This window comes from Coregonus clupeaformis, chromosome 24 (assembly GCF_020615455.1).
Source record: "Coregonus clupeaformis isolate EN_2021a chromosome 24, ASM2061545v1, whole genome shotgun sequence".
Classification (NCBI taxonomy): domain Eukaryota; kingdom Metazoa; phylum Chordata; class Actinopteri; order Salmoniformes; family Salmonidae; genus Coregonus; species Coregonus clupeaformis.
The window spans coordinates 61,396,580-61,423,756 of record NC_059215.1 but is presented as its reverse complement, the minus strand read 5'-3'; the positions used below and the strand labels follow the sequence as shown (position 1 = coordinate 61,423,756).

The following is a 27,177-nucleotide window of genomic DNA, read 5'->3' as shown; positions in this document are numbered from 1 at the left end:
TGTACAGTACACCCCCTGGACAGGACACTAGTCTATCTCCTGTTTCTGTAGTGAGGCAGCTTGATGTACAGTACACCCCCTGGACAGGACACTAGTCTATCTCCTGTTTCTGTATCATGAGGCAGCTTTATGTACAGTACACCCCCTGGACAGGACACTAGTCTATCTCCTGTTCCTGTATCATGAGGCAGCTTGATGTACAGTACACCCCCTGGACAGGACACTAGTCTATTTCCAGTGTCTTTAAACTTCTCAATCACTACAACATGGAGTGAAAGTGGAGCTGTTTTCATGGGTATAAAAGAGAGAATAGATTTTCCACACACTACTGATCGACACGGTCAGACAAGGTTGAGCTCAGACTAGAGGCTTTATTCATATTCTAACAGTAGATATGATGACTGAGAGTGAGGTGCCGGACCAGGGCATTCCAGAGGTCCTATACCATTCACTTGGAACAGTTTCTTCCACGTTGGTTCTTGTGGTTCCTTCCCTTGCAGAGTCCTCTGGAACACCGAGGATCATGAAGCTCCTGCTACGGAGACAACCAGGTAGTTAATGACTCCAAATGTTAAGACGACTTCAGATAATATGAAAGTAAAAATGAAACACATTTTTAAGGACATTGAGTTTTGTTGCTAGGCACTTTCGGAACTACTGGGTCCCAGCTGTGAGTCTTTCTGGGTAAGTCTCGAAGAGCTTTCCACACCTGGATTGTGCAACATTTGCCCATTATTTTCAAAATTCTTCAAGCTCTGTCAAATTTGTTGTTGATCATTGCTAGACAACCATTTTCAGGTCTTGCCATAGATCATATTTTGGTGTGGTTTTCATATAAGCCCTCGCAGGGTTTCCAACTTCACCTGCACAATGTTTTACCTTGTCTTTATCTGCACTGTTTGTCTTTCACTTGACTTTTTGTGAGAATAAATAAACGTTTTTTTGTTCCCCGTTTATAAAAATAAAACAAGATTTACTATTGTTTTTGCTGCATGCATTTAGAATGTATGGCTTCTCTCTGTTTTTGTTTTATGATTCTACCTTTGACCTTTTAATAAAGTGTGGTTTTGAAATGGAAACACATGCGGTACATACCAGAAATGATTTAAAAGTATTTACTCAAATAAAACATTTCATTGCATTTTTTCCAGTAATTCTTTTCATAGAATAAGTATAACAAATTAAAAACTGTCCAGCTGAAAATCATTATATTACAAACACATTGTCAGATGGGTAAAGCTTAGTTCTGTATTCACCATAGGGTTATATACTGTAACTGTCTCTGAAGCTAGAAAATAAAGACTCCACTGAACTCCCCTCAATGCTTTCTTCACCCTGCTGGTTCACCTGTTGGTTGGTTTCCACACTGCTTTATATAAACAGATATATTTTAAAGGCCCAGTGCATTCAAATGAGATTTTCATATATATATATTCATGTGAAAAAGTAAGTACACCCCCTGGAAAGTGGTCTTTGGACACATGGATATTCGAGCTAAATTCCCACCACATTCATTGATAAAGGTAACCCAATTTAACAAATCACACAAAAACAATTCAACTTAGAAAATGTTATGCAATTAAAATAAACAGAAATGCCTTTTCCTTATGTGGAAAAAGTTAGTACACCCCTACCTTTACCATCATGTAAAATGGCTCAAATTAGAATCAGGTGCATCATAACAGAAAATCATTAGAGAGAAACTTAGGAGGGTCCAGCCTTCCATAAAGATTAGAAACTTGGTCTGGTTTGGTCTTAACCAAATTGATGCCCATGAGTCTGGGAGGGGTTATAAATCCATTTCCAAGCAATTCGAAGTACATCATTCCACTGTCCGATGGCTCATCTACAAATGGAGAAAATTCCAGACCACTGGCAATCTACCTAGGACAGGTCGTCCCACCACATTCAGCCCAAGAGCTGACTGAAAGATGCTCATAGAAGTCTCTAAGAACCCCAGGGTAACATTAAGGGATATACAGGCCTCTGTTGCCACAATCAATGTGGAAGTGCATGAGTCAACTGTCAGAAAGAGACTGCACAAACTTGGCCTACATGGGAGGTCAGGAAGGAAGAAGCCTCTGCTCTCAAAGAATATCAAGACACGACTGACGTTTGCCAGACAACACCTGGGTAAAGACCAAAACTACTGGAACAATGTGCTCTGGAAAGATGAGTCAAATGTGGAGTTGTTTGGCGAAAAGGAAACACTGCCTTTGAACAGAAGAACCTCCTACCAACCGTAAAGCATTGAGGCGGTGGCATTATGGTTTGGGGCTGCTTTGCTGCCTCAGGGCCTGGCCAACTTGCCATCATTGAGTCAACCTTGAATTCTATATTGTACCAGAGAATTCTTGAGGAGAATGTGAGGCCATCTGTCAAAAAGCTGAAGCTGAACCGAACATGGATCTTACAACAGGACATTAATCCAAAACTCAAAAGCAAAGCTACAACAGAATGGCAAAAAAATAATAAATGGAGGGTTATTACTTTTTCACATGACTGTATATGTGTGTGTGTGTGTGTATATATATATATATATATATATATATATATATACACACACACTGAACAAAAATATAAATGCAACTGATTTTACTGAGTTACAGTTCATATAAAGAAATCAGTCCATTGAAATAAATTAATTAGGCCCTAATCTATAGATTTCACATGACTGGGCAGGGGTGCAGCCATGGGTGGGCCTTGGAGGGCATAGGCCCACCCACTTGGCAGCCAGGCCCACCCACTGGGGAGCCAGGCCCAGCCAATCAGAATTTTTTTTTTTCAGCTTTATTACAGACAGAAATACTGCTCGACACACCCCCCGACACTCCCACAGGTGAAAAAGCCAGATGTGGATGTCCTGAGCTGGCGTGGTTACACAGGGTCTGCGGTTGTGAGGCCGATTGGACGTACTGCCAAATTCCCTAAAACGACGTTGGAGGGAGGTTATAGTAGAGAAATGAACATTCAATTCTCTGGAAACAGCTCTGGTGGACATTCCTGCAGTCAGCATGCCAATTGCACGCTCCCTCAAAACTTGAGACATCTGTGGCATTATGTTGTGTGACAGAACTGCACATTTTAGAGTGGCCTTTTATTGTCCCCAGCACAAGGTGCACCTGTGTAATGATCATGCTGTTTAATCAGCTTCTTGATATGCCATACCTGTCCCAGACAGTCATAGCTAAATTCTTGCTTGAGAAATAGCTCTTTGCTAAGAAGCTATTTTAGTTTCTTTCTGACCATTTTAAGGAAAACAATCACAGTAATGTACTTAATTGTTACCCAGAAATGATTAAACATTGGGATAAAAAAAACGGCTGCATTGGACCTTTAACCCTGAAGAGAGGATGTAGCAGTCTGGTCTCAGAGTTACAGCCAGGTCTCAGACCTAGAAAAGATGGGGTAAAATGCTGTTTGTCTGCAGAGCAGAGTTAGGACATGCCCCAGGAAGCCCTTGTATGCTTTGTCTGTAGAAACCTTACATTTGTGTTGGTCCGTCTCCATATCAGTAGCTGGTGAGAGTAGTGTGTTCTCCTCTGAGACATGTTCTACACTAGAGGGAGCAGGCTGACTACATCTCCTAGATGTAGAATATTCCTGACTCATGCAACTGCATGTGCTACACTTTGAGTGCATGGTTGACCGACTGGGTTTGCATCCGGGTCTCTGGAATGCCACAATAATGTTTTAGCCTGCAGAGCTAAAGCCAAGGCGAGCATGGCTCCCCTCAAGTCTGCTGCTGGTCTTTGTAGTTCTCTCTCAGCATAGCTGCTGGTCTTTGTAGTTCTCGCTCAGCCCTGCTTCGGGTCTTTGTAGTTCTCTCAGCATGGTTGCTGGTCTTTGTAGTTCTCGCTCAGCATAGCTGCTGGTCTTTGTAGTTCTCGCTCAGCCTAGCTGCTGGTCTTTGTAGTCTCTCTCAGCATAGCTGCTGGTCTTTGTAGTTCTCTCTCAGCATAGCTGCTGGTCTTTGTAGTTCTCTCAGCCCTGCTGATGGTCTTTGTAGTTATCTCAGGCATGCTGATGGTCTTTGTAGTTCTCTCAGCCTAGCTGCTGGTCTTTGTAGTTCTCTCAGCCCTGCTGTCAGTGTTGGCTCACTGAGCTAAAGCCAAGGCATTAGCACGGGTGGCTAATGTGAGTCTTCAGGTCTACAACAAGGTTTCTCTCAGCCCTGCTGATGGTCCTTGACATCCAGTTTGTGCACCACCCTGAAGGCCTCTAGGAACTCGTTGAAGTCGATGCTGCCATCCTTGTTGAAGTCCATACTCTTAGCCAGGTCATCTATGGCCCGGTCATCCACATCCACTCCCAGGTGAGCGCTAAACAGACGCCAGGTCTGACGGAACTCCTCGACCGAGATCTGACCTGGATGGGGAGAGACAGTGAGAGAAACTAAGAAATACTAAAGGTTTTCTTTCTAATGAGCTAATGGTTCATGTAGCATGATGTGAGCTAGCAGGCTTATGAGCTGCAATAGTCATCATCAGAGGAACATGTACCGGAGTGGTCTTTGTCCATGATGTTGAAGATGATCTCAAGGTCTGTTCGATATCTGTAAAGAGTTTCAGCCAAGTTTGGAGTGACCTGAACAAAAGACATAAAGAGAGAGTTTGAGTGAATGGAGCAGCTTTATTGAACAGCTTTATTGGTTGCAAAATAAAAATCAATAAAATGGATCAATCAGTCTCTTCCTGGTTCTGACCTGGGGTATGGGTTGTCCCGGGCCCATGTCCTCGAAGCAGGACTGGTAGTCGACACTGCCATCTGTTGCGAGCCGTGCCAGGCGTGGGCGCAGTGTCCTCCAGGGCAGGTCCAGTCTCAGGACTGACTCCACCACCAGGGCCCACTCACTGACAGAGATACAGCCTGGACATAGTGGGAAGAGACACACACACCACAGACACAAACTCACTGACAGAGGTACAGCCTGGAACAGACAGCCTAACTCACTAACAGAGGCACGGCCTGGAACAGACACACAGCACAGAGTCACATAATGATACACAATGATGGGCGCGTTCCAGGTGGTCTTTATGGCAGGTGGCTACACATCTCAGAACATTACTATATCATAGGAGTTTGGGGTGTTCTTTAACAGCAGGCAGGCAGTGTGTGTGTGTGTGTGAGGCCTTCGACACTGTGAGCAGGGAACTACTATGGACCATTCTACTCAAATGTGGCTGTCCAGACACATCTGTCAACATCCTTTTCCAGTTCCATAATGGGATGATGGCTCGGGTGGCCATAGGAGGGCAGGAGTCAGTGCCCTTTGGAGTAAGCATCGGTGTGAGGCAGGGGTGTTAGCTGGCACCTGTGCTCTTTAACATCTTCTTCCTATGTGTCACCCAGCTTCTCCACAAGGAGCTTGAGGACAGCAGCTGGGGTTGCGGTGGACTTCAGGCTGGATGGAAACCTATTCAACATCAGGAGGCTCCAAGCAACCACCGAGGTTTCGACGGAGTGGGTTCTTGAGCTGCAGTATGCTGATGACTGTGTTCTTGTGGCCCACAGCCAAGAAGACCTTCAGTCCGTCCTTGTAGCAGCTGTGAGGGTCTATAGCAGGATGGAACTGTCTATCAACACCACCAAGACAGAGGTGGTCTGCCAATGGAGATCCAGCCCTCCACCCACCATGCCTGTCTTCACCATTGAACACAAATCACTGGAGATATTCCCTTCATTCAAATACCTGGGCATCATCCTCTCGGAGGACTGCAGCATCAACCTCAAAATTCAAAACAGGATCAAGCAAGCATCAGCTGCCTTCAGGAAACTCAGACGCAGGGTCTTCCAAAACAGGGATCTCCACCTCCACACTGAAGTCGCCGTGTATCAAGCCGTCTGCATCACCACACTCCTTTACAGCTGTGAAGCCTGGGCGATTCCACATAAGATGTCTGCAGTGCATCCTGGGAATCACCTGGTGCGACCGTGTGCCCCATACAGAAATACTTTCTAAGACCATCTGCAAGAGTATGGAGGCCATGGTCACCCAACACCAACTGCGCTGGCTTGGGCATGTCATTAGAATGTCTCAGGATCGCTTGCCGTGGAAGATCCTGTATGGCCAGCTTGGCGAGGCGGTCTGCAGGGGGGCAGATGAAGTGCTACAAGGACCAGCTGAAAACGTTGCTGAAGAAGTGCAACATCAAACCCACAGACCTGGAGGACGCTGCTGCCGACCGTTCCACCTGGCGGCAGCTCTGCCAGAGCGGTGTACAGAGGAGGAGGAGAGGAGCACAAAGAAACAGCAAAAACAGCTCAGGAGACATACAACAATGCTGCCCCCACCAACACAGACTGAGACATACAACCATGCCTGCCCCCGCCAACACAGACTGAGACATACAACCATGCTGCCCCCACCAACACAGACTGCACATACCCCACCTGCAATAACGTTTTTGGATCTCAGATTGGACTCCACCAAAGAATTCACAGTTAAATCAGAAGTGGAAGTCATCATGGGATACGATGGACTACCATAACGTAACGTTATTGTATAAATTATTGCAGAAATATCTTACCACTGTTACTTGTGTCATACTGCTGAAAGGCAGCCATGAGTTCTGAGCGGTGGGCAAACAGCTTCTCCTGTAGAGCCCTTAAAGCCGAACCCTCTGCCACATTCACCCTGTGGAGAGACACACACCCACACACGATAATCAACTCATTGTCACCCTCTGTGTGTAGAAACCAGTAGCAACCGTGAGACCCAGCTCCATCCCCAGCTCAAGCTCCACCCCCAGCCCCAGCCCCTACCTCTGAGTCAGGGTGAGTTTCCTGGTGATCCTGCTGACCTGGTACTGGAAGAAGCGAGGGAGCAGCTCTCTGCCCAGCTTAATGTAGGCTCCACGGTTACTACCCTCCTCATAGTAGTTAGACGCAGAGAAAATGGTGATCACCTGAAAGAAAAACTAAATACACTTAGCTCTTATAGAGATAGCCTTATTGTGTTGGTTTCCCAGACACACTAAGAACCATGTTCAATGGAGATTTGAACCAGGCCTAACAGATTACCTGTCCGTCGTGGCAGAGTTCGTAGCCCTCCTGTTTACACTCATGTGATCTGATCAGTAGACTCATGCCGTGTCTCTCCAGCAGACGGTGGGTCACGTCTGGCCCGAAGTACCTGCCTCCTCCTCTGAAGGTGTTGGGACTGCAGCCTGGCTGGCTCTTCGGGTCGCTCCACAGCAAATCTACTACCTTCAGCATGAGACAGTATGAATGGTCACTACTACCGTAACGCAGGATTGGTGCATAGGACAACTTCCTGTTAGACAATGTTTAAACTATGTATCAACTTTACTAGGAAGAGAAAAGAGCTGGGAGCCAAATTGTACAAGTCTATTTAGTCATTTTTTTATCTTCTTGTTCCACTCAACAGATCTACCACCCAACCACCACCGTTGGCCTCCAGCCTGAAGGTGGCGCTCTGCTCTCTCACCTGTTTCCACTCCAACTCCTCCCTGGGCGGCTGAGGGACGGGGAGGGCGGTGAAGGAGTCCAGGAAGGGCACCTAACAATAATAATATTATTAATATTGTTATTATTATTGTTGTTGTTATTATTATCGTTAGGAAGAGCACCTGGAGGGCGTCGGTGGGGCTCGGCATGCTGGGAGAAAGGCAGGGGCGCGGACTGAGGCGGGATGACCTCCGGGGGGAGCACAGCGAGGACGAGGAGGAGCAGCTGCCCTGTCTGGTCAACTGGTTGCTGCCCTGTCTGGTGAGGTGACATCTCTTCTTGGGGGTCTTGCCATGGTCCTGACCCCTGCTCCTACACCGGGGGCTCTCTGGCTGGCCCTGACCCCTGCACCTACATCCGGGGCTCTCTGATTGGCCCTGAGTAGAGTAGAGTAGAGTAGAGAATCTTTATTATCCCTGAGGGTTAATTTGTTTTACCGCTGATAGTCAATAAAACACACATATATAAAATAAAACAAGAACATAATGTAATACTGAACATCCTCTGTATCAGGTACTGACCCTTCTACTGCTCCTAATCACCTCCATCCTACTGTATCAGGAACTGACCTGTCTACTGCTCCTAGTCATCCTACTGTATCAGGAACTGACCTGTCTACTGCTCCTAGTCACCTCCATCCTACTGTATCAGGAACTGACCTGTCTACTGCTCCTAGTCACCTCCATCCTACTGTATCAGGAACTGACCTGTCTACTGCTCCTAGTCACCTCCACCCTACTGTATCAGGAACTGACCTGTCTACTGCTCCTAGTCATTCTACTGTATCAGGAACTGACCTGCCTACTGCTCCTAGTCATCCTACTGTATCAGGAACTGACCTGTCTACTGCTCCTAGTCATCCTACTGTATCAGGAACTGACCTGTCTACTGCTCCTAGTCATCCTACTGTATCAGGAACTGACCTGTCTACTGCTCCTAGTCATCCTACTGTATCAGGAACTGACCTGTCTACTGCTCCTAGTCATCCTACTGTATCAGGAACTGACCTGTCTACTGCTCCTAGTCATCCTACTGTATCAGGAACTGACCTGCCTACTGCTCCTAGTCACCTCCATCCTACTGTATCAGGAACTGACCTGCCTACTGCTCCTAGTCATCCTACTGTATCAGGAACTGACCTTTCTACTGCTCATAGTCACCTCCATCCTACTGTATCAGGAACTGACCTGCCTACTGCTCCTAGTCATCCTACTGTATCAGGAACTGACCTGTCTACTGCTCCTAGTCATCCTACTGTATCAGGAACTGACCTGTCTACTGCTCCTAGTCATCCTACTGTATCAGGAACTGACCTGTCTACTGCTCCTAGTCATCCTACTGTATCAGGAACTGACCTGTCTACTGCTCCTAGTCACCTCCATCCTACTGTATCAGGAACTGACCTGTCTACTGCTCCTAGTCATCCTACTGTATCAGGAACTGACCTGCCTACTGCTCCTAGTCACCTCCATCCTACTGTATCAGGAACTGACCTGTCTACTGCTCCTAGTCACCTCCATCCTACTGTATCAGGAACTGACCTGTCTACTGCTCCTAGTCACCTCCATCCTACTGTATCAGGAACTGACCTGTCTACTGCTCCTAGTCATCCTACTGTATCAGGAACTGACCTGTCTACTGCTCCTAGTCATCCTACTGTATCAGGAACTGACCTGTCTACTGCTCCTAGTCACCTCCATCCTACTGTATCAGGAACTGACCTGTCTACTGCTCCTAGTCACTTCCATCCTACTGTATCAGGAACAGACCTGTCTACTGCTCCTAGTCACCTCCATCCTACTGTATCAGGAACTGACCTGTCTACTGCTCCTAGTCACCTCCATCCTACTGTATCAGGAACTGACCTGTCTACTGCTCCTAGTCATCCTACTGTATCAGGAACTGACCTGTCTACTGCTCCTAGTCACCTCCATCCTACTGTATCAGGAACTGACCTGTCTACTGCTCCTAGTCACTTCCATCCTACTGTATCAGGAACAGACCCGCCTACTGCTCCTAGTCACCTCCATCCTACTGTATCAGGAACTGACCTGTCTACTGCTCCTAGTCATCCTACTGTATCAGGAACTGACCTGTCTACTGCTCCTAGTCATCCTACTGTATCAGGAACTGACCTGTCTACTGCTCCTAGTCACCTCCATCCTACTGTATCAGGAACTGACCTGTCTACTGCTCCTAGTCATTCTACTGTATCAGGAACTGACCCGCCTACTGCTCCTAGTCACCTCCATCCTACTGTATCAGGAACTGACCTGTCTACTGCTCCTAGTCATCCTACTGTATCAGGAACTGACCTGCCTACTGCTCCTAGTCATCCTACTGTATCAGGAACAGACCTGTCTACTGCTCCTAGTCACCTCCATCCTACTGTATCAGGAACTGACCTGTCTACTGCTCCTAGTCATCCTACTGTATCAGGAACTGACCTGCCTACTGCTCCTAGTCACTTCCATTCTACTGTATCAGGAACAGACCTGTCTACTGCTCCTAGTCACCTCCATCCTACTGTATCAGGAACTGACCTGTCTACTGCTCCTAGTCACCTCCATCCTACTGTATCAGGAACTGACCTGTCTACTGCTCCTAGTCATCCTACTGTATCAGGAACTGACCTGTCTACTGCTCCTAGTCACCTCCATCCTACTGTATCAGGAACTGACCTGTCTACTGCTCCTAGTCATCCTACTGTATCAGGAACTGACCTGCCTACTGCTCCTAGTCACCTCCATCCTACTGTATCAGGAACGGACCTGTCTACTGCTCCTAGTCATCCTACTGTATCAGGAACTGACCTGTCTACTGCTCCTAGTCATTCTACTGTATCAGGAACTGACCTGTCTACTGCTCCTAGTCATCCTACTGTATCAGGAACTGACCTGTCTACTGCTCCTAGTCATCCTACTGTATCAGGAACTGACCTGCCTACTGCTCCTAGTCACCTCCATCCTACTGTATCAGGAACTGACCTGTCTACTGCTCCTAGTCATCCTACTGTATCAGGAACTGACCTGCCTACTGCTCCTAGTCACCTCCATCCTACTGTATCAGGAACTGACCTGTCTACTGCTCCTAGTCATCCTACTGTATCAGGAACTGACCCGTCTACTGCTCCTAGTCATCCTACTGTATCAGGAACTGACCTGTCTACTGCTCCTAGTCATCCTACTGTATCAGGAACTGACCTGTCTACTGCTCCTAGTCACCTCCATCCTACTGTATCAGGAACGGACCTGTCTACTGCTCCTAGTCATTCTACTGTATCAGGAACTGACCCGCCTACTGCTCCTAGTCACCTCCATCCTACTGTATCAGGAACTGACCTGTCTACTGCTCCTAGTCATCCTACTGTATCAGGAACTGACCTGTCTACTGCTCCTAGTCATCCTACTGTATCAGGAACTGACCTGCCTACTGCTCCTAGTCACTTCCATTCTACTGTATCAGGAACAGACCTGTCTACTGCTCCTAGTCACCTCCATCCTACTGTATCAGGAACTGACCTGTCTACTGCTCCTAGTCACCTCCATCCTACTGTATCAGGAACTGACCTGTCTACTGCTCCTAGTCATCCTACTGTATCAGGAACTGACCTGTCTACTGCTCCTTGTCACCTCCATCCTACTGTATCAGGAACTGACCTGTCTACTGCTCCTAGTCATCCTACTGTATCAGGAACTGACCTGCCTACTGCTCCTAGTCACCTCCATCCTACTGTATCAGGAACGGACCTGTCTACTGCTCCTAGTCATCCTACTGTATCAGGAACTGACCTGTCTACTGCTCCTAGTCATTCTACTGTATCAGGAACTGACCTGTCTACTGCTCCTAGTCATCCTACTGTATCAGGAACTGACCTGTCTACTGCTCCTAGTCATCCTACTGTATCAGGAACTGACCTGCCTACTGCTCCTAGTCACCTCCATCCTACTGTATCAGGAACTGACCTGTCTACTGCTCCTAGTCATCCTACTGTATCAGGAACTGACCTGTCTACTGCTCCTAGTCATCCTACTGTATCAGGAACTGACCTGTCTACTGCTCCTAGTCATCCTACTGTATCAGGAACTGACCTGCCTACTGCTCCTAGTCACCTCCATCCTACTGTATCAGGAACTGACCTGCCTACTGCTCCTAGTCATCCTACTGTATCAGGAACTGACCTTTCTACTGCTCCTAGTCACCTCCATCCTACTGTATCAGGAACTGACCTGCCTACTGCTCCTAGTCATTCTACTGTATCAGGAACTGACCTGTCTACTGCTCCTAGTCATCCTACTGTATCAGGTACTGACCCTTCTACTGCTCCTAGTCACCTCCATCCTACTGTATCAGGAACTGACCTGTCTACTGCTCCTAGTCATTCTACTGTATCAGGAACTGACCTGTCTACTGCTCCTAGTCACCTCCATCCTACTGTATCAGGAACTGACCTGTCTACTGCTCCTAGTCATCCTACTGTATCAGGAACTGACCTGTCTACTGCTCCTAGTTATCCTACTGTATCAGGAACTGACCTGTCTACTGCTCCTAGTCACTTCCATCCTACTGTATCAGGAACTGACCTGTCTACTGCTCCTAGTCATCCTACTGTATCAGGAACTGACCTGTCTACTGCTCCTAGTCATCCTACTGTATCAGGAACTGACCTGTCTACTGCTCCTAGTCACCTCCATCCTACTGTATCAGGAACTGACCTGTCTACTGCTCCTAGTCACCTCCATCCTACTGTATCAGGAACTGACCTGTCTACTGGTCCTAGTCATCCTACTGTATCAGGAACTGACCTGTCTTCCTGGCGGCAGGTAGCTTAGTGGGTAAGAGCGTTGTGCCAGTAACCGAAAGGTCGCTGGTTCTAATCCCCGAGCCAACTAGGTGAAAAATCTGTCGATGTGCCCTTGAGCAAGGCACTTAACCCTAATTGCTCCTGTAAGTCGCTCTGGATAAGAGCGTCTGCTAAATGACTAAAATGTAAAATGTAAATGTACTGCTCCTAGTCATCCTACTGTATCAGGAACTGACCTGTCTACTGCTCCTAGTTATCCTACTGTATCAGGAACTGACCTGTCTACTGCTCCTAGTCACCTCCATCCTACTGTATCAGGAACTGACCTGTCTACTGCTCCTAGTCATCCTACTGTATCAGGAACTGACCTGTCTACTGCTCCTAGTCATCCTACTGTATCAGGAACTGACCTGTCTACTGCTCCTAGTCATCCTACTGTATCAGGAACTGACCTGTCTACTGCTCCTAGTCACCTCCATCCTACTGTATCAGGAACTGACCTGTCTACTGCTCCTAGTCACTTCCATCCTACTGTATCAGGAACAGACTTGTCTACTGCTCCTAGTCACCTCCATCCTACTGTATCAGGAACTGACCTGTCTACTGCTCCTAGTCACCTCCATTCTACTGTATCAGGAACTGACCTGTCTACTGCTCCTAGTCATCCTACTGTATCAGGAACTGACCTGTCTACTGCTCCTAGTCACCTCCATCCTACTGTATCAGGAACTGACCTGTCTACTGCTCCTAGTCATTCTACTGTATCAGGAACTGACCCGCCTACTGCTCCTAGTCACCTCCATCCTACTGTATCAGGAACTGACCTGTCTACTGCTCCTAGTCATCCTACTGTATCAGGAACTGACCTGCCTACTGCTCCTAGTCACCTCCATCCTACTGTATCAGGAACTGACCTGTCTACTGCTCCTAGTCATCCTACTGTATCAGGAACTGACCTGTCTACTGCTCCTAGTCACTTCCATCCTACTGTATCAGGAACAGACCTGTCTACTGCTCCTAGTCACCTCCATCCTACTGTATCAGGAACGGACCTGTCTACTGCTCCTAGTCATCCTACTGTATCAGGAACTGACCTGTCTACTGCTCCTAGTCATCCTACTGTATCAGGAACTGACCTGTCTACTGCTCCTAGTCATCCTACTGTATCAGGAACTGACCTGTCTACTGCTCCTAGTCATCCTACTGTATCAGGAACTGACCTGTCTACTGCTCCTAGTCATTCTACTGTATCACGAACTGACCTGTCTACTGCTCCTAGTCATCCTACTGTATCAGGAACTGACCTGTCTACTGCTCCTAGTCATCCTACTGTATCAGGAAATGACCTGCCTACTGCTCCCAGTCACCTCCATCCTACTGTATCAGGAACTGACCTGCCTACTGCTCCCAGTCACCTCCAGATAGTTCAGACTCCTCCTAGGAAGCCTCAGGGCAGATTTCACCTGGAAAAGAGAAGAGAGAGAAGAGAGTACAGTAAGCTTGAATCCCCACTGACTGAATGTCACTCTTTTTCACTACAGTCAGGTTTGGAAATTAAGCCAGCCTGCTAGCCTGTTGGTTAGTACTTTTCAGACCGGGCCAGTAGAAGATGTGCCCGGCACCTACAGTACAGGACACTACAGTACAGGACCCTACAGTACAGGACACTACGGTACAGGACACTACAGTACAGGACCCTACAGTACAGGACACTACAGTACAGGACCCTACAGTACAGGACACTACAGTACAGGACACTACAGTACAGGACCCTACAGTACAGGACACTACAGTACAGGACCCCGCAGGACCCTCAGTACAGGACACTACGTGGACACTTCAGACACTACAGTACAGGACCCTACAGTACAGGACACTACAGTACAGGACACTACAGTACAGGACCCTACAGTACAGGACCCTACAGTACAGGACACTACAGTACCTGTAGGTTTACAGTCTGTTCTCACCTTGTGTCTCTCTATAGAGCTGAGGAAATCCAGGTCCGTCATGTCTGATATTCCTCCATGGACGATGAGCACTTTGTTGTCGATGATTGTTGCTATGGGGAGGAGGCTAAACACATCCTGGATCAGCAGTAGGATGTCCCTACCATGTGTCTGCAGAATAAAGAGAAGGGGGTTACATGTCTGCAGAGGAGAGAGAGGTTACATGTCTGTAAAGGAGAGCGAGAGAGGTTACATGTCTGCAGAGTGGAGAGAGAAACAGGTTACATTTCTGCAGAGGAGAGAGAGGTTACATGTCTGTAAAGGAGAGTGAGAGAGGTTACATGTCTGCAGAGGAGAGCGAGAGAGAGGTTACATGTCTGCAGAGGAGAGAGAGGTTACATGTCTGCAGAGGAGAGAGAGAGAGAGGTTACATGTCTGCAGAGGAGAGAGAGAGAGAGGTTACATGTCTGCAGAGGAGAGAGAGAGAGAGGTTACATGTCTGCAGAGGAGAGAGAGAGAGAGAGAGAGAGAGAGAGAGAGAGAGAGAGAGAGAGAGAGAGAGAGAGAGAGAGAGGGTTACATGTCTGCAGAGGAGAGAGAGGTTACATGTCTGCCGAGTGGTCATGACAAGAAGCCGCCACTAGATGGAAGTAAGTACAACTACATAGGTCCTGTGTGAACCGTGAAGGGGACTTTACCTTGTACTTCTGCATAACTTCTTTAGTGAATCCATATCTGAAAAACAGAAAACAGAGCAGCATTAATATACTGCAATGTTGTGCTTGTCATGCATGTTCTTGTGTGTAACAAAGGACAATTCCAAGCAACATTTGTTGAGTCTTGCATATAAGAAAAACTGAAATAAAGTTTTCGGATTTTGTGTCTGTAGCATCGTACAGGTCTGAATCGATGTGATATTAGAGAAACACGTTAGCATTTAAATTCTATCTGCGCCCGGGGTTCCTGATGTGGTCCTCGTGGTTGCCTCTGTTCAGGGTCATGTGGTCTGTGTGTGTGTACCTACAGGAGGTTCCTCGTGGTTGCCTCTGTTCAGGGTCATGTGGTCTGTGTGTGTGTACGTACAGGAGGTTCATGATGTGGTCCTCGTGGTTGCCTCTGTTCAGGGTCATGTGGTCTGTGTGTGTGTACCTACCCGAGGTTCCTGATGTGGTCCTCGTGGTTGCCTCTGTTCAGGGTCATGTGGTCTGTGTGTGTGTACCTACCGGAGGTTCCTGATGTGGTCCTCGTGGTTGCCTCTGTTCAGGGTCATGTGGTCTGTGTGTGTGTACCTCCTGGAGGTTCATGATGTGGTCCTCGTGGTTGCCTCTGTTCAGGGTCATGTGGTCTGTGTACCTACCGGAGGTTCATGATGTGGTCCTCGTGGTTGCCTCTGTTCAGGGTCATGTGGTCAGGGTACAGAAGCAGGTAGGCAAACAGCAGGATGATGACCTCCACAGACTTCTTCCCTCGGTCCACAAAGTCTCCGTTGAACACGTACGGCGTCTCTGCCGAGGGGAGGCCGTTCTGGAAGAGATGGAATAATGAACAGTTATTATGGAAAAAGTAGGCCATTGTTTCTCTTCATGTAGTGTCACACATACACTATGACATGTATAGTATCATGTCAAGAGCCTTACCTTGTAGAATATGAGCAGCAAGTCATCTAGTCGGCCATGTAAATCTCCTGAAGGAAATTAGAAGCATTAGAAGATTAGGTAGTAGACATTTTCTCCTAGAAACGTGATTAGACCATCTATGGCATATGAAACCAAAATGACTGGGTTAATTGGTTAACTGAGTTAATCAAGAGTTAATTAACATGCTCTCCTATATTGAATTAATCATTCATGTTCTGTGTGTGTTTAACATTTGTCTCAAGCATTCTTGAGTTTGATGAGATGCGTCTCTGACTACAGGGAAGGAGGCCATTGAGGTGAAATGAAGTATTTTCATTATGTAAATAAACAACCGGGAGCAGTGTTGTGTACTAGATAGTCAGTGGTGTGTACTAGATAGTCAGTGTTGTGTACTAGATAGTCAGTGTTGTGTACTAGATAGTCAGTGTTGTGTACTAGATAGTCAGTGGTGTGTACTAGATAGTCAGTGGTGTGTACTAGATAGTCAGTGGTGTGTACTAGATAGTCAGTGGTGTGTACTAGATAGTCAGTGGTGTGTACTAGATAGTCAGTGTTGTGTACTAGATAGTCAGTGTTGTGTACTAGATAGTCAGTGTTGTGTACTAGATAGTCAGTGGTGTGTACTAGATAGTCAGTGGTGTGTACTAGATAGTCAGTGTTGTGTACTAGATAGTCAGTGTTGTGTACTAGATAGTCAGTGGTGTGTACTAGATAGTCAGTGGTGTGTACTAGATAGTCAGTGTTGTGTACTAGATAGTCAGTGGTGTGTACTAGATAGTCAGTGGTGTGTACTAGATAGTCAGTGTTGTGTACTAGATAGTCAGTGGTGTGTACTAGATAGTCAGTGGTGTGTACTAGATAGTCAGTGGTGTGTACTAGATAGTCAGTGTTGTGTACTAGATAGTCAGTGTTGTGTACTAGATAGTCAGTGTTGTGTACTAGATAGTCAGTGGTGTGTACTAGATAGTCAGTGGTGTGTACTAGATAGTCAGTGGTGTGTACTAGATAGTCAGTGTTGTGTACTAGATAGTCAGTGTTGTGTACTAGATAGTCAGTGGTGTGTACTAGATAGTCAGTGGTGTGTACTAGATAGTCAGTGGTGTGTACTAGATAGTCAGTGGTGTGTACTAGATAGTCAGTGGTGTGTACTAGATAGTCAGTGTTGTGTACTAGATAGTCAGTGGTGTGTACTAGATAGTCAGTGGTGTGTACTAGATAGTCAGTGTTGTGTACTAGATAGTCAGTGGTGTGTACTAGATAGTCAGTGGTGTGTACTAGATAGTCAGTGGTGTGTACTAGATAGTCAGTGGTGTGTACTAGATAGTCAGTGTTGTGTACTAGATAGTCAGTGGTGTGTACTAGATAGTCAGTGTTGTGTACTAGATAGTCAGTGTTGTGTACTAGATAGTCAGTGGTGTGTACTAGATAGTCAGTGTTGTGTACTAGATAGTCAGTGGTGTGTACTAGATAGTCAGTGGTGTGTACTAGATAGTCAGTGGTGTGTACTAGATAGTCAGTGTTGTGTACTAGATAGTCAGTGGTGTGTACTAGATAGTCAGTGGTGTGTACTAGATAGTCAGTGTTGTGTACTAGATAGTCAGTGTTGTGTACTAGATAGTCAGTGGTGTGTACTAGATAGTCAGTGGTGTGTACTAGATAGTCAGTGGTGTGTACTAGATAGTCAGTGTTGTGTACTAGATAGTCAGTGGTGTGTACTAGATAGTCAGTGGTGTGTACTAGATAGTCAGTGGTGTGTACTAGATAGTCAGTGGTGTGTACTAGATAGTCAGTGTTGTGTACTAGATAGTCAGTGTTGTGTACTAGATAGTCAGTGGTGTGTACTAGATAGTCAGTGGTGTGTACTAGATAGTCAGTGGTGTGTACTAGATAGTCAGTGTTGTGTACTAGATAGTCAGTGTTGTGTACTAGATAGTCAGTGTTGTGTACTAGATAGTCAGTGTTGTGTAGTAGATAGTCAACTTGCCATCTGGATACTCACGTTCCCCCCAAAAAACTAAAGGCCTTTAAATGAAATTAACCAACAAGTACAAGACAATACATGGTCAAATATTGGACAACATAGTTAGCAGTACTGAAAACAATATTGGAGTGGTGGATTAGTTTCCCTTATACAGTGTAAAGTGCTGTGATCATCTGGAAAAGCGCTATATCAATCCAATCAATAAAAAAGTATTTAATATGCACTATCAACAACCTACCACATATTGTGATCTCCTTGGCGTAGGTTGTGGACAGGTGAATGACGTTTGGCATCTGTTTCAGGAGCTTCTTAGTCTCGTGTAACAACTGCAGCATGTATCTGCCATGGAGAGGCTGAAATGATGAGAGGTAACCATCAGGTATGACAATGGGTTATTGATTTGTTATTATTCATTAAGCTGCCTTACTGTCCAGAGCAGCTCCTGTACTCCCTGGGCCCATATTCATAAAGTCTCAGAGTAGGAGTGCTGATCTAGGATCCGTTTTGCCTTTTAGATCATAATGAGTAAGATTATATGAACAGGGAGGACCTGATCCTAGATCAGCACGACTACTCTGAAATGCTTTAAGAATACAGGTCCTGTAGCACGCAGTGGGAACAATAAAGTTTGAATTGAATCGTATGGTACCTGTTGTTCTTTGAATGCAGAGAGCAGGGCGTTGGTGTGAGAGACGGTGAGGGGGAAGGTGAGGTGAGGACCGCTGTAGGACTCAGGAACAGTGATCTGTTCATACTTGGTCTGTCTTTCTCTGTCTGACCACGGGTCAACCACTGGGTCAAGCAGGTGGGAGATCAGATCTGACAACATGGAGGATGGAACACACAAGTTTAATAGAACAGAATCAAACTGGAGGATGGAACACACAGGTTTAATAGAACAGAATCAAACTGGAGGATGGAACACACAGGTTTAATAGAATCAAACTGGAGGATGGAACACACAGGTTTAATAGAATCAAACTGGAGGATGGAACACACAGGTTTAATAGAATCAAACTGGAGGATGGAACACTCAGGTTTAATAGAATCAAACTGGAGGATGGAACACACAGGTTTAATAGAATCAAACTGGAGGATGGAACACAGGTTTAATAAAATAGAGTTAGGGTTTCAAAATTCCGTCAACATTCCCAAAATTCCCAGGTTTTCCAGAAATCCTGGTTGGAGGCTTCCGGAATTCCTGCTTACTGCCTCCTGATTCCTGGAATCTTCCAACCTGAATTTCTGGAAAACCTGGGAATTTTAGGTAGGTCACCGGAATTTTGCAACCCTAAATAGAGTAGAATCAAATTGAATAGAATCAAATAAAATATAACTTTTTTATTAACACACTAAAACACTGGATGTCAAACACATATCCATGTTCAGGGCATCTCTGTTTACTCCTCTTGAATAGCCCACTACAGTAGGTTAATGTTCAGCCATCACCACTCATTTCTGGAGACAAACAGGCAGGACATCATAATCAGATGTTGTTGTTGAAGATGACAGCAGCCACACCTCTCTCAGACCCTATCTATGGAGTGGTCGCTTCCCTCTTCAGAGCACGTCTGTCAACAACCAGTCAGTTTATCATATTTACTCTGATCAAACCCACAGAGATCACATATACTGGATGTCACAGGAGGTTGGTGGCACCTTAATTGGGGAGGACGGGCTCGTGGTAATGACGGGAGCGGAGTCAGTGGAATGGTATCAAATACATCAAACACATGGTTTGATGCCATTCCATTTGCTCCGTTCCGGCCATTATTATGAGCTGTCCCCCCCCTCAGCAGCCTCCTGTGATGTATGTACTGTAATTAAAAGCACAATCGTAAGAATAGGCAAGATGGTCTGAGCATCGTAGCCTGTTGTCTTCACCACTAAAGGGCCTGGCTGGCTAATTATCTGCAGCAACGTGTTGGTCTGTGCGTGCACAGGCAGGCCACAGCTGTGACAGCAGCAGCAGTCACAGGAACACAATATTCCACATTACTACAGCAGAGAAACCGAATAGCATGCGGATGCGGTTGCTAAGCAACATCTTCACCATAATAGGTTTTAGGCATAGGCTATTAATGGATCGGGATGGTTTTTGTTCAGTCTATAAATAATTATGGGCATTTCATTTTTTGTGACAGGAACTGACAGTCCAACAATATTCCTGAAAACAGAAGAAAATGTTAGTTACCTGGGCCATTCCCATTGAGTTGAGTGAAGTTGTCCAGCATGAAATTGAAGAAACTGGAGAGCTGAGGAAGATTCAAACATAGTCAGTTGTATTCATATGGCCAAGTACTAACAGACTGTGTTGGCCTGCTGGGCTAAAGCCAAGGCCTCAGACAAGGTTGAACCACCTCTGTTCCGTCCCCATTACCTGTAGCTGGTCCTGCTCCCCAGCATACTCTATAGACTGGAAGATGTTCCAGGTGTATCGTTGTCTCATCTCTAACCTGGCTATGTAACGTCTGTACCAGCGCTGGATCAGGATGGCTGCCTTCATAGCTGACAGGAGGAGATGGAAGATGGGTAAAATATGTGTTTAATAACATTGCTGTTTAATAACAGCCCCCTGCTGGTAGTTAGCAGTACTGAAAACAAATGAAGCCATGAGGGTAGTCCAAAAACACAAAGATACAGGCAGACACACAGGATGACCATGGGCATTGACCAATAGGACACAACGATACAGTAAGGTTGACCAATAGGATTCAGTAATATGGGTGACGTGAGAAGAGGGCTCTTACTCAGTGCAGGGCTGGGAGGGTTCTTGGCCGTCTTGTCTGTAGTGAGGAGTGATTAAATACAATCATTTATAGTGAGACAGCTCAGAGGAAGAGAGGTAGAAATAACAAGACACCAGGGAGGAGAGAGAGAGAGAGAGAGAGAGAGAGAGAGAGAGAGAGAGAGAGAGGTAGAAAATCACTTCAGAGTAAATTCATTTTAAAAGTTTGTCAGCTAAAATAATAAGTAATTAAATAAATACGTTTTACCAACATCCAACTAGAAGTGAAAACTACAAGATTTCTAATTTATCGGCTGCCGGCTAATAAACATACTGAATTCTCAAAGATGTCAAAAGTGCTCTATGATCAAACTGTATATTCACAATCTATCTACGAGATGTAGTCAGGTCCCAGATCTGTTTATACTGTCTTGTCAACTACGGTTTTCTACTATGACTATCATCATGCCAAACCAAACAGATCTGGGACCAGGCCACATGAGACCTGGGGGAAGACAATCAAAACCATCACTTGTCCCCAGTCTGTCTTACCTGTCGTCAGTCTCCTCGCCTGGTTGTCGATGGTGACGGAGGTGCCACATCCCATAGTGCTAGTCGGTACAGGTGTCCACTAGTCAGTACAGGTGTCCAGTAGTCAGTACAGGTGGCCAGTAGTCAGTACAGGTGGCCACTAGTCAGTACATGTGTCCACTAGTCAGTACAGGTGGCCAGTAGTCAGTACAGGTGGCCAGTAGTCAGTACAGGTGTCCAGTAGTCAGTACAGGTGTCCACTAGTCAGTACAGGTGGCCAGTAGTCAGTACAGGTGTCTACTAGTCAGTACAGGTGGCCAGTAGTCAGTACAGGTGGCCACTAGTCAGTACAGGTGGCCACTAGTCAGTACAGGTGGCCAGTAGTCAGTACAGGTGGCCAGTAGTCAGTACAGGTGGCCAGTAGTCACAGCTGTCAGTGACCCAAGGGTTCTGTATCATGTAATATTATGTCTGTGGCCATTCTGTTAGGGGCAAGGCAGTATGTCTGTGGCCATTCTGTTAGGGCCAAGGCAGTATGTCTGTGGCCATTCTGTGCAAGACAGTTGTCTGTGGCCATTCTGTTAGGGCCAAGGCAGTATGTCTGTGGCCATTCTGTTAGGGCCAAGGCAGTATGTCTGTGGCCATTCTGTTAGGGCCAAGGCAGTATGTCTGTGGCCATTCTGTTAGGGCCAAGGCAGTATGTCTGTGGCCATTCTGTTAGGGCCAAGGCAGTATGTCTGTGGCCATTCTGTTAGGGGCAAGGCAGTATGTCTGTGAATGGAAACAGAGAGAGGGAGAGACTCACAGACAGGCAGACAGAGGGCGAAAGAGCGAAAGAGAACGAGACAGACAGAGGAAAGTTGCATACTCCTTGCATCCTCTCTCCTCAAAACCCATTGGATGAGAAAGCCAGCGGTCCCTCCCATCTAACCTTCTCCTCCAATGGGTTATTAGAAGGAGACGAGAGAGGACGTGAAAAGTACACTACATTACCAAAAGTATGTGGACAACTGCTCGTCCAACATCTCATTCCAAAATCATGGGCATTAATATGGAGTTGGTCCCCACTTTGCTGCTATAACAGCCTCCACTCTTCTGGGAAGGCTTTCCACTAGATGTTGGAACATTGCTGCGGAGGACTTGCTTCCATTCAGCCACAAGAGCATTAGTGAGGTTGGGCACTGATGTTGGGCGATTAGGCCTGGCTCGCAGTCGGCGTTCCAATTCATCCCAAAGGTGTTCAATGAGGTTGAGGTCAGGGCTCTGTGCAGGCCAGTCAAGTTCTTCCAAACCGATCTCAATAAACCATTTCTGTATGGACCTCGCTTTGTGCACTGGGGCATTGTCATGCTGAAACAGGAAAGGGCCTTCCCCAAACTGTAGCCACAAAATTGGAAGCACAGAATCGTCTAGAATGTCATTGTATGCTGTAGCGTTAAGATTTCCCTTCACTGGAACTAAGGGCCTAGCCCAAACCATGAAAAACTGTCCCAGACCATTATTCCTCCTCCACCAAACTTTACAGTTGGCACTATGCATTGGGGTAGGTAGCGTTCCCCTGGCATCCGTCAAACCCAGATTTGTCAGTTGGACTGCCAGATGGTGAAGCATGATTCATCAATCCAGAGAACGTCTTTCCACTGCTCCAGAGTCCAATGGCGGCAAGCTTTACACCACTCCAGATGACGCTTGGCATTGCACATGGTGATCTTAGGCTTGTGTGCGGCTGCTCGGCCATGGAAACCCATTTATTGTGCTGATGTTGCTTCCAGAGGCAGTTTGGAACTCAGTAGTGAGTGTTGCAACCGAGGACAGACAATTTTTATAATAATAATAATAATAATATGCCATTTAGCAGACGCTTTTATCCAAAGCGACTTACAGTCATGTGTGCATACATTTTTACATATGGGTGGTCCCGGGGATCGAACCCACTACCCTGGCGTTACAAGCGCCATGCTCTACCAATTGAGCTACAGAGGACATGCTTCAGCACTCGGCGGTCCCGGTCTGTGAGCTTGTGTGGCCTACCACAAATCTAATGATATTGGTCACATACGCGTGTTTAGCAGATGTTATTGCAGATGTAGCGAAATGCTTTGCGGCTGAGCCGTTGTTACTCCAAGACGTTTCCATTTCACAATAACACCACTTCCAGTTGACCAGGGCAGAAATGTGAGGAACTGACTTGTTGGAAAGGTGGCATCCTATGACGGTGCCATGTTGAAAGTCACCGAGCTCTTCAGTAAGGCCATTCTACTACCAATGTTTGTCTATGGAGATTGCATGGCGGTGTGCTTGATTTTATACACCTGTTAGCAACAAATGTGGCTGAAACAGCCGAATCCACATACTTTTGTATATATAGTGTATGCAATTGAGATCTTCCCAGAGATCTTTCTGTAATTGAGGCTGTCCCTGCTGAAAAGCCTCCAGTTGAAGCCTAATTGTTTATGTTCACATGTGAATTGGTTAAAATTAGTAATGGGTTGCCATGGAGGCACATCATGTTTGATATAGCATGAAAAAGTCTACTGGGATCTACTATGAATAACCAACATCGCCTCGCTCTCAGCCTCTGTCACAATACCCCAGCAACACCTCATCTGACTAACGGCTCTTTGGTGAGAAAACGTCAAATGGCGAAATACACACAATTGTGCTCCTATTAAATTAAACCGCAAGGTGTTTATCCAACATGTCGAATAAACTAATTAATCCTGCATGCGTCACTGTAGTATGCCTATTGATCTGCATGGAGACAAACACCTGTTGCTGTTCACATGTAAAATCTGCAAAGGTGAATAGACTAATTAAATTCCCTACACAGGATGCAACAGCTGATTTAGTGACGAATAGCCAGTAAAACAACTTAACCTACTACAAGTCCAAGACCACCCAGCTCATCTTGGAACCTACCTGTTCGTTCTGGACACCGGTTGAGTTGACAAATATGTTCTGCCGCAGAGTCTACGCCAGATTTGAGTCATGCACCTGTTGCGCGCACATACGCTTCTGCTTCCTCAACATGCGTATGTTGAGTGGGCGTCACGCACCGCGAGGAAGGGAAGGGAATATAGGTTCGTTTGAGTCCAGCTTTCCCCACGCGCCGGAGTTTGACTATGGTTGACTGAGTTTGGCCCACATCTGCTCACCCGGCTCCCCTGACAAAACGCATCCATTATGGTGTATAGTCATGGCTTTCCCCGCCCCTCGAAGTAATTGGACTGACATTAGAGGCGTGAGCCAAACCGCTTTAACAGTTAATTATACAAGCCTCAGGTGCGCGAACTGCGACATATTTACATTTGATGGTGCATTGATTTGTTGGAATGACAACACAATGAGTAAAAAATAAACATCTTTATTACATTTCTTTAAAATAATTAAATACAATTCAAAGGGTTTATAAAATCATTCAAGCGCCAGGTTGCCTGGCATGTTTTCTTCCCGGTCTCAGCCGTGCCAGCGCAGCGTGGACCTCTAGTTGTGTGATTACTTTCCTCCTGTTGAACAGTGACAGGCGGGCGGCCTCGGAGCCGACAAGACGGACCAACACCCTCCGTGGGCAGGTAGACTCGTTCACCAAAAAACGGTCTATGGTGGGGATGCCGTCACCCTGAAATAAAATAAAGACAGTTGAAGTCGTCCTAGGACATTAACCTTATGGTACAGGGCTCTCCAACACTGTTCCTGGAAAGTAAACAGTCATGTAGGTTTTCGTTCCACCCGAATCTAATAATTAGCTGGTTGACACATTTAAAATCAGGTTAGTTACAGAGGTTGGATAGAACACCTACAAAAGGGTAGCTCGCCAGGAATTGGTTGGCGAGCCCTGTGACATTAACTTACACCAAATGACTTTCAGTAATGCCAAATGTGGCCCATTATTTCTAACCTCTCTCTGGATCTTGTAGATGAAGGTAGAATAGGCCTTGGTTTTTCTCTTCAGCTCTCGGCGGGGTTTCTTCGTTGTTTTGCTGACAAGGACCTTCATTGTGTTTCCCCTTTGGATTGTCTTATCAAATGTTGAAGTTTACAATTACCTTTTTATAGGCCTATGACACCCAATTCCGTGTTATGAAGATTGAAATCAGGCTTGGGCAATTTATCTATGACGCACACCTGTGCTGTTCTTGCCTGGGTGGGTCACGTTTAGTTCCAGCGTTTTGACACGTTAACCCATCTGACCAATTGGAAAACCTACTTTTATATTTTAAATAAAAATGTTACTTCCTGGTTGGAAAATAATTAAAACGTTATCCAGAAAGTCTGGGGGTTGCTGTTACATTGAACACATACAAACACTATTCCCCATTGCATATTCTGCGAATTAAGAATTTCCTAAAATAGACAACCCCAAATGCCTTGAATACACCTTCTGCTCCATGATATGGGTCACTGGGTGTAGCAGCTGGCCCCCTTCAGGGGAACTAGACATTAAGACCACGCTCTGTTCCATTACACATTGCATTACTGTACCCTCATTGCATTTCCCCAACTGGCCCTCAACAGATGTGGGAGGGGCTTTGTGAGGAGATAAAGAGTATTACTGGCCATTAGTGTCCTGTGGATTACCATAATCCAGCCCTAGTGCCGTCAGAGTGGTTCCAGTTTAGTGCTTCAGTGTGGTCCTGTCACTGTGTAGGCATGAAGATGGAATCCCATGGACAGTGGATTCTGTTGGCCCTCCTGCTTGTGTCTAACGGTATGTTCGTCTCTTCTTGGACTTTGTCTTTAGCTCATTGTGTCTTGGTCTCCCTGGATGGTGAGTTTGAGCGAAGCATGACCTCAGACTATAGGCTTCTAGAGCGTGGTGGGTTGAAATGATTGTACAGCTTTAATATCCACTCTCAAATATTTTCAGATATTGGTTGATTGGTGTTCGACTGAATACTGAAAGAAGCAAATGTGACTTTTTAGGTATTTCTGTTATAATTAGGTGGATTGTTATAGTTTTACTGTAACAATTGTGTCTAGTTTCTCAATATTCAAATCCCTCACCAGGCTACGTGCTTCATTGAATAATGTGATGGATTATTTGTGGTCTAGTAGTCAGACTGTGGAATGGACAGACTGTACATGTATGGAATACGAGCCACTTGTTTTGGTTGGAAAGTGTTTCTGTCTTTACATCTAATGTTCTGTCTCTGTGCTGCGCTGGGGTTTCTGCCTCAACAGTTCTACTCAGTGTACACGCTCAGGAGGTAGGTGGAATCAAATATACTGATTGATAATCAAACATATTGATAATCTAATGTATGTGTGAATTGATTGATGTCCTTCACCTAAGGCAGAGGTCTTCTCCAACTCCAGTCCTGTAGAGCCTATGGGTGTGCAGGATTTAGTTCCAACCCAGCAGCAAGTAGCTCTCCAGGATCTGAGTTAAAGAACCCTGACCTTAGAACGGTCCTGACCTGGCCTGAGAGACTAATGTTCCATCCCTCTCTCTCTGTGTTTCAGGGGGAGGAGGTGACTGAGACATGGACAGGACGAGCCTGTAAGTGTGACTGTGAGGGGGAAGAATCCCCAACCCAGTTCACCTCCCTCTCCCCCAGCCCACCACCTGTCATGGAGTGCATGCCAGGTAAAGACCAAGCCCTCTATCTGTCTCTCTGTCTCTCTCTCTGTCTCTCTCTCTCTCTCTGTCTCTCTCTCTGTCTATCTGTCTCTGTGTCTCTCTCTCTGTCGCTATCTCTCTCTGTCTTTCTCTCTCTCTCTCTCTCTCTCTCTCTCTCTCTCTATCTGTCTCTCTCTCTGTCCACCTGTCTCTGTTTCTCTCTGTCCCTCTCAATTCAATTTCAATTCAATTTAAGGGCTTTATTTGCATGGGAAACATATGTTTACATTGCCAAATCAAGTGAAATAGATAATAAACAAAAGTGAAATAAACAATAACAAATTAACAGTAAACATTACACTCACAAAAGTTCCAAAATAATAAAGGCATATCAAATGTCATATTATGTCTATATACAGTGTTGTAACGATGTGCAAATAGTTAAAGTACAAACTGGAAAATAAATAAACATAAATATAGGTTGTATTTACAATGGTGTTTGTTCTTCACTGGTTGC

The 27,177-nt window shown here is 46.0% G+C and overlaps 3 protein-coding genes across 3 annotated transcripts in view; 1 reads left to right on the top strand and 2 right to left on the bottom strand.

Moving 5' to 3' along the window:
* Positions 1 to 3,193: 3,193 nt before the first annotated feature.
* On the bottom strand, positions 3,194 to 21,627 carry ppef1 (protein phosphatase, EF-hand calcium binding domain 1). Its single transcript, XM_041846834.2, has 19 exons — positions 21,122 to 21,627; positions 20,592 to 20,627; positions 20,222 to 20,349; positions 20,036 to 20,096; positions 18,491 to 18,660; positions 18,080 to 18,194; positions 15,861 to 15,907; positions 15,581 to 15,747; positions 14,922 to 14,958; positions 14,245 to 14,394; positions 13,669 to 13,737; positions 7,593 to 7,847; positions 7,451 to 7,522; positions 7,024 to 7,209; positions 6,766 to 6,908; positions 6,531 to 6,637; positions 4,706 to 4,869; positions 4,503 to 4,587; positions 3,194 to 4,368 (listed from the first exon to the last, which is right to left on the bottom strand). Exons 1-19 carry the CDS (start codon positions 21,174 to 21,176, stop codon positions 4,169 to 4,171), a joined length of 2,247 nt encoding a protein of 748 aa, XP_041702768.1. The 5' UTR covers positions 21,177 to 21,627; the 3' UTR covers positions 3,194 to 4,168.
* A 2,821-nt stretch (positions 21,628 to 24,448) lies between these two features.
* Positions 24,449 to 25,130, bottom strand: LOC121538655 (histone H2B). Its single transcript, XM_041846856.2, has 2 exons — positions 24,999 to 25,130; positions 24,449 to 24,719 (listed from the first exon to the last, which is right to left on the bottom strand). Exons 1-2 carry the CDS (start codon positions 25,095 to 25,097, stop codon positions 24,519 to 24,521), a joined length of 300 nt encoding a protein of 99 aa, XP_041702790.1. The 5' UTR covers positions 25,098 to 25,130; the 3' UTR covers positions 24,449 to 24,518.
* Positions 25,131 to 25,673: 543 nt separating this feature from the next.
* The window catches only part of rs1a (retinoschisin 1a), a 10,094-nt gene continuing 8,590 nt past the window's right edge, over positions 25,674 to 27,177 (top strand). The window contains exons 1-3 of the mRNA XM_041846853.1: positions 25,674 to 25,808; positions 26,282 to 26,307; positions 26,564 to 26,687. Coding sequence (XP_041702787.1) covers positions 25,751 to 25,808; positions 26,282 to 26,307; positions 26,564 to 26,687 — 208 coding nt within the window. The 5' untranslated portion in view covers positions 25,674 to 25,750. The remainder of the gene's footprint in view (positions 25,809 to 26,281; positions 26,308 to 26,563; positions 26,688 to 27,177) is intronic.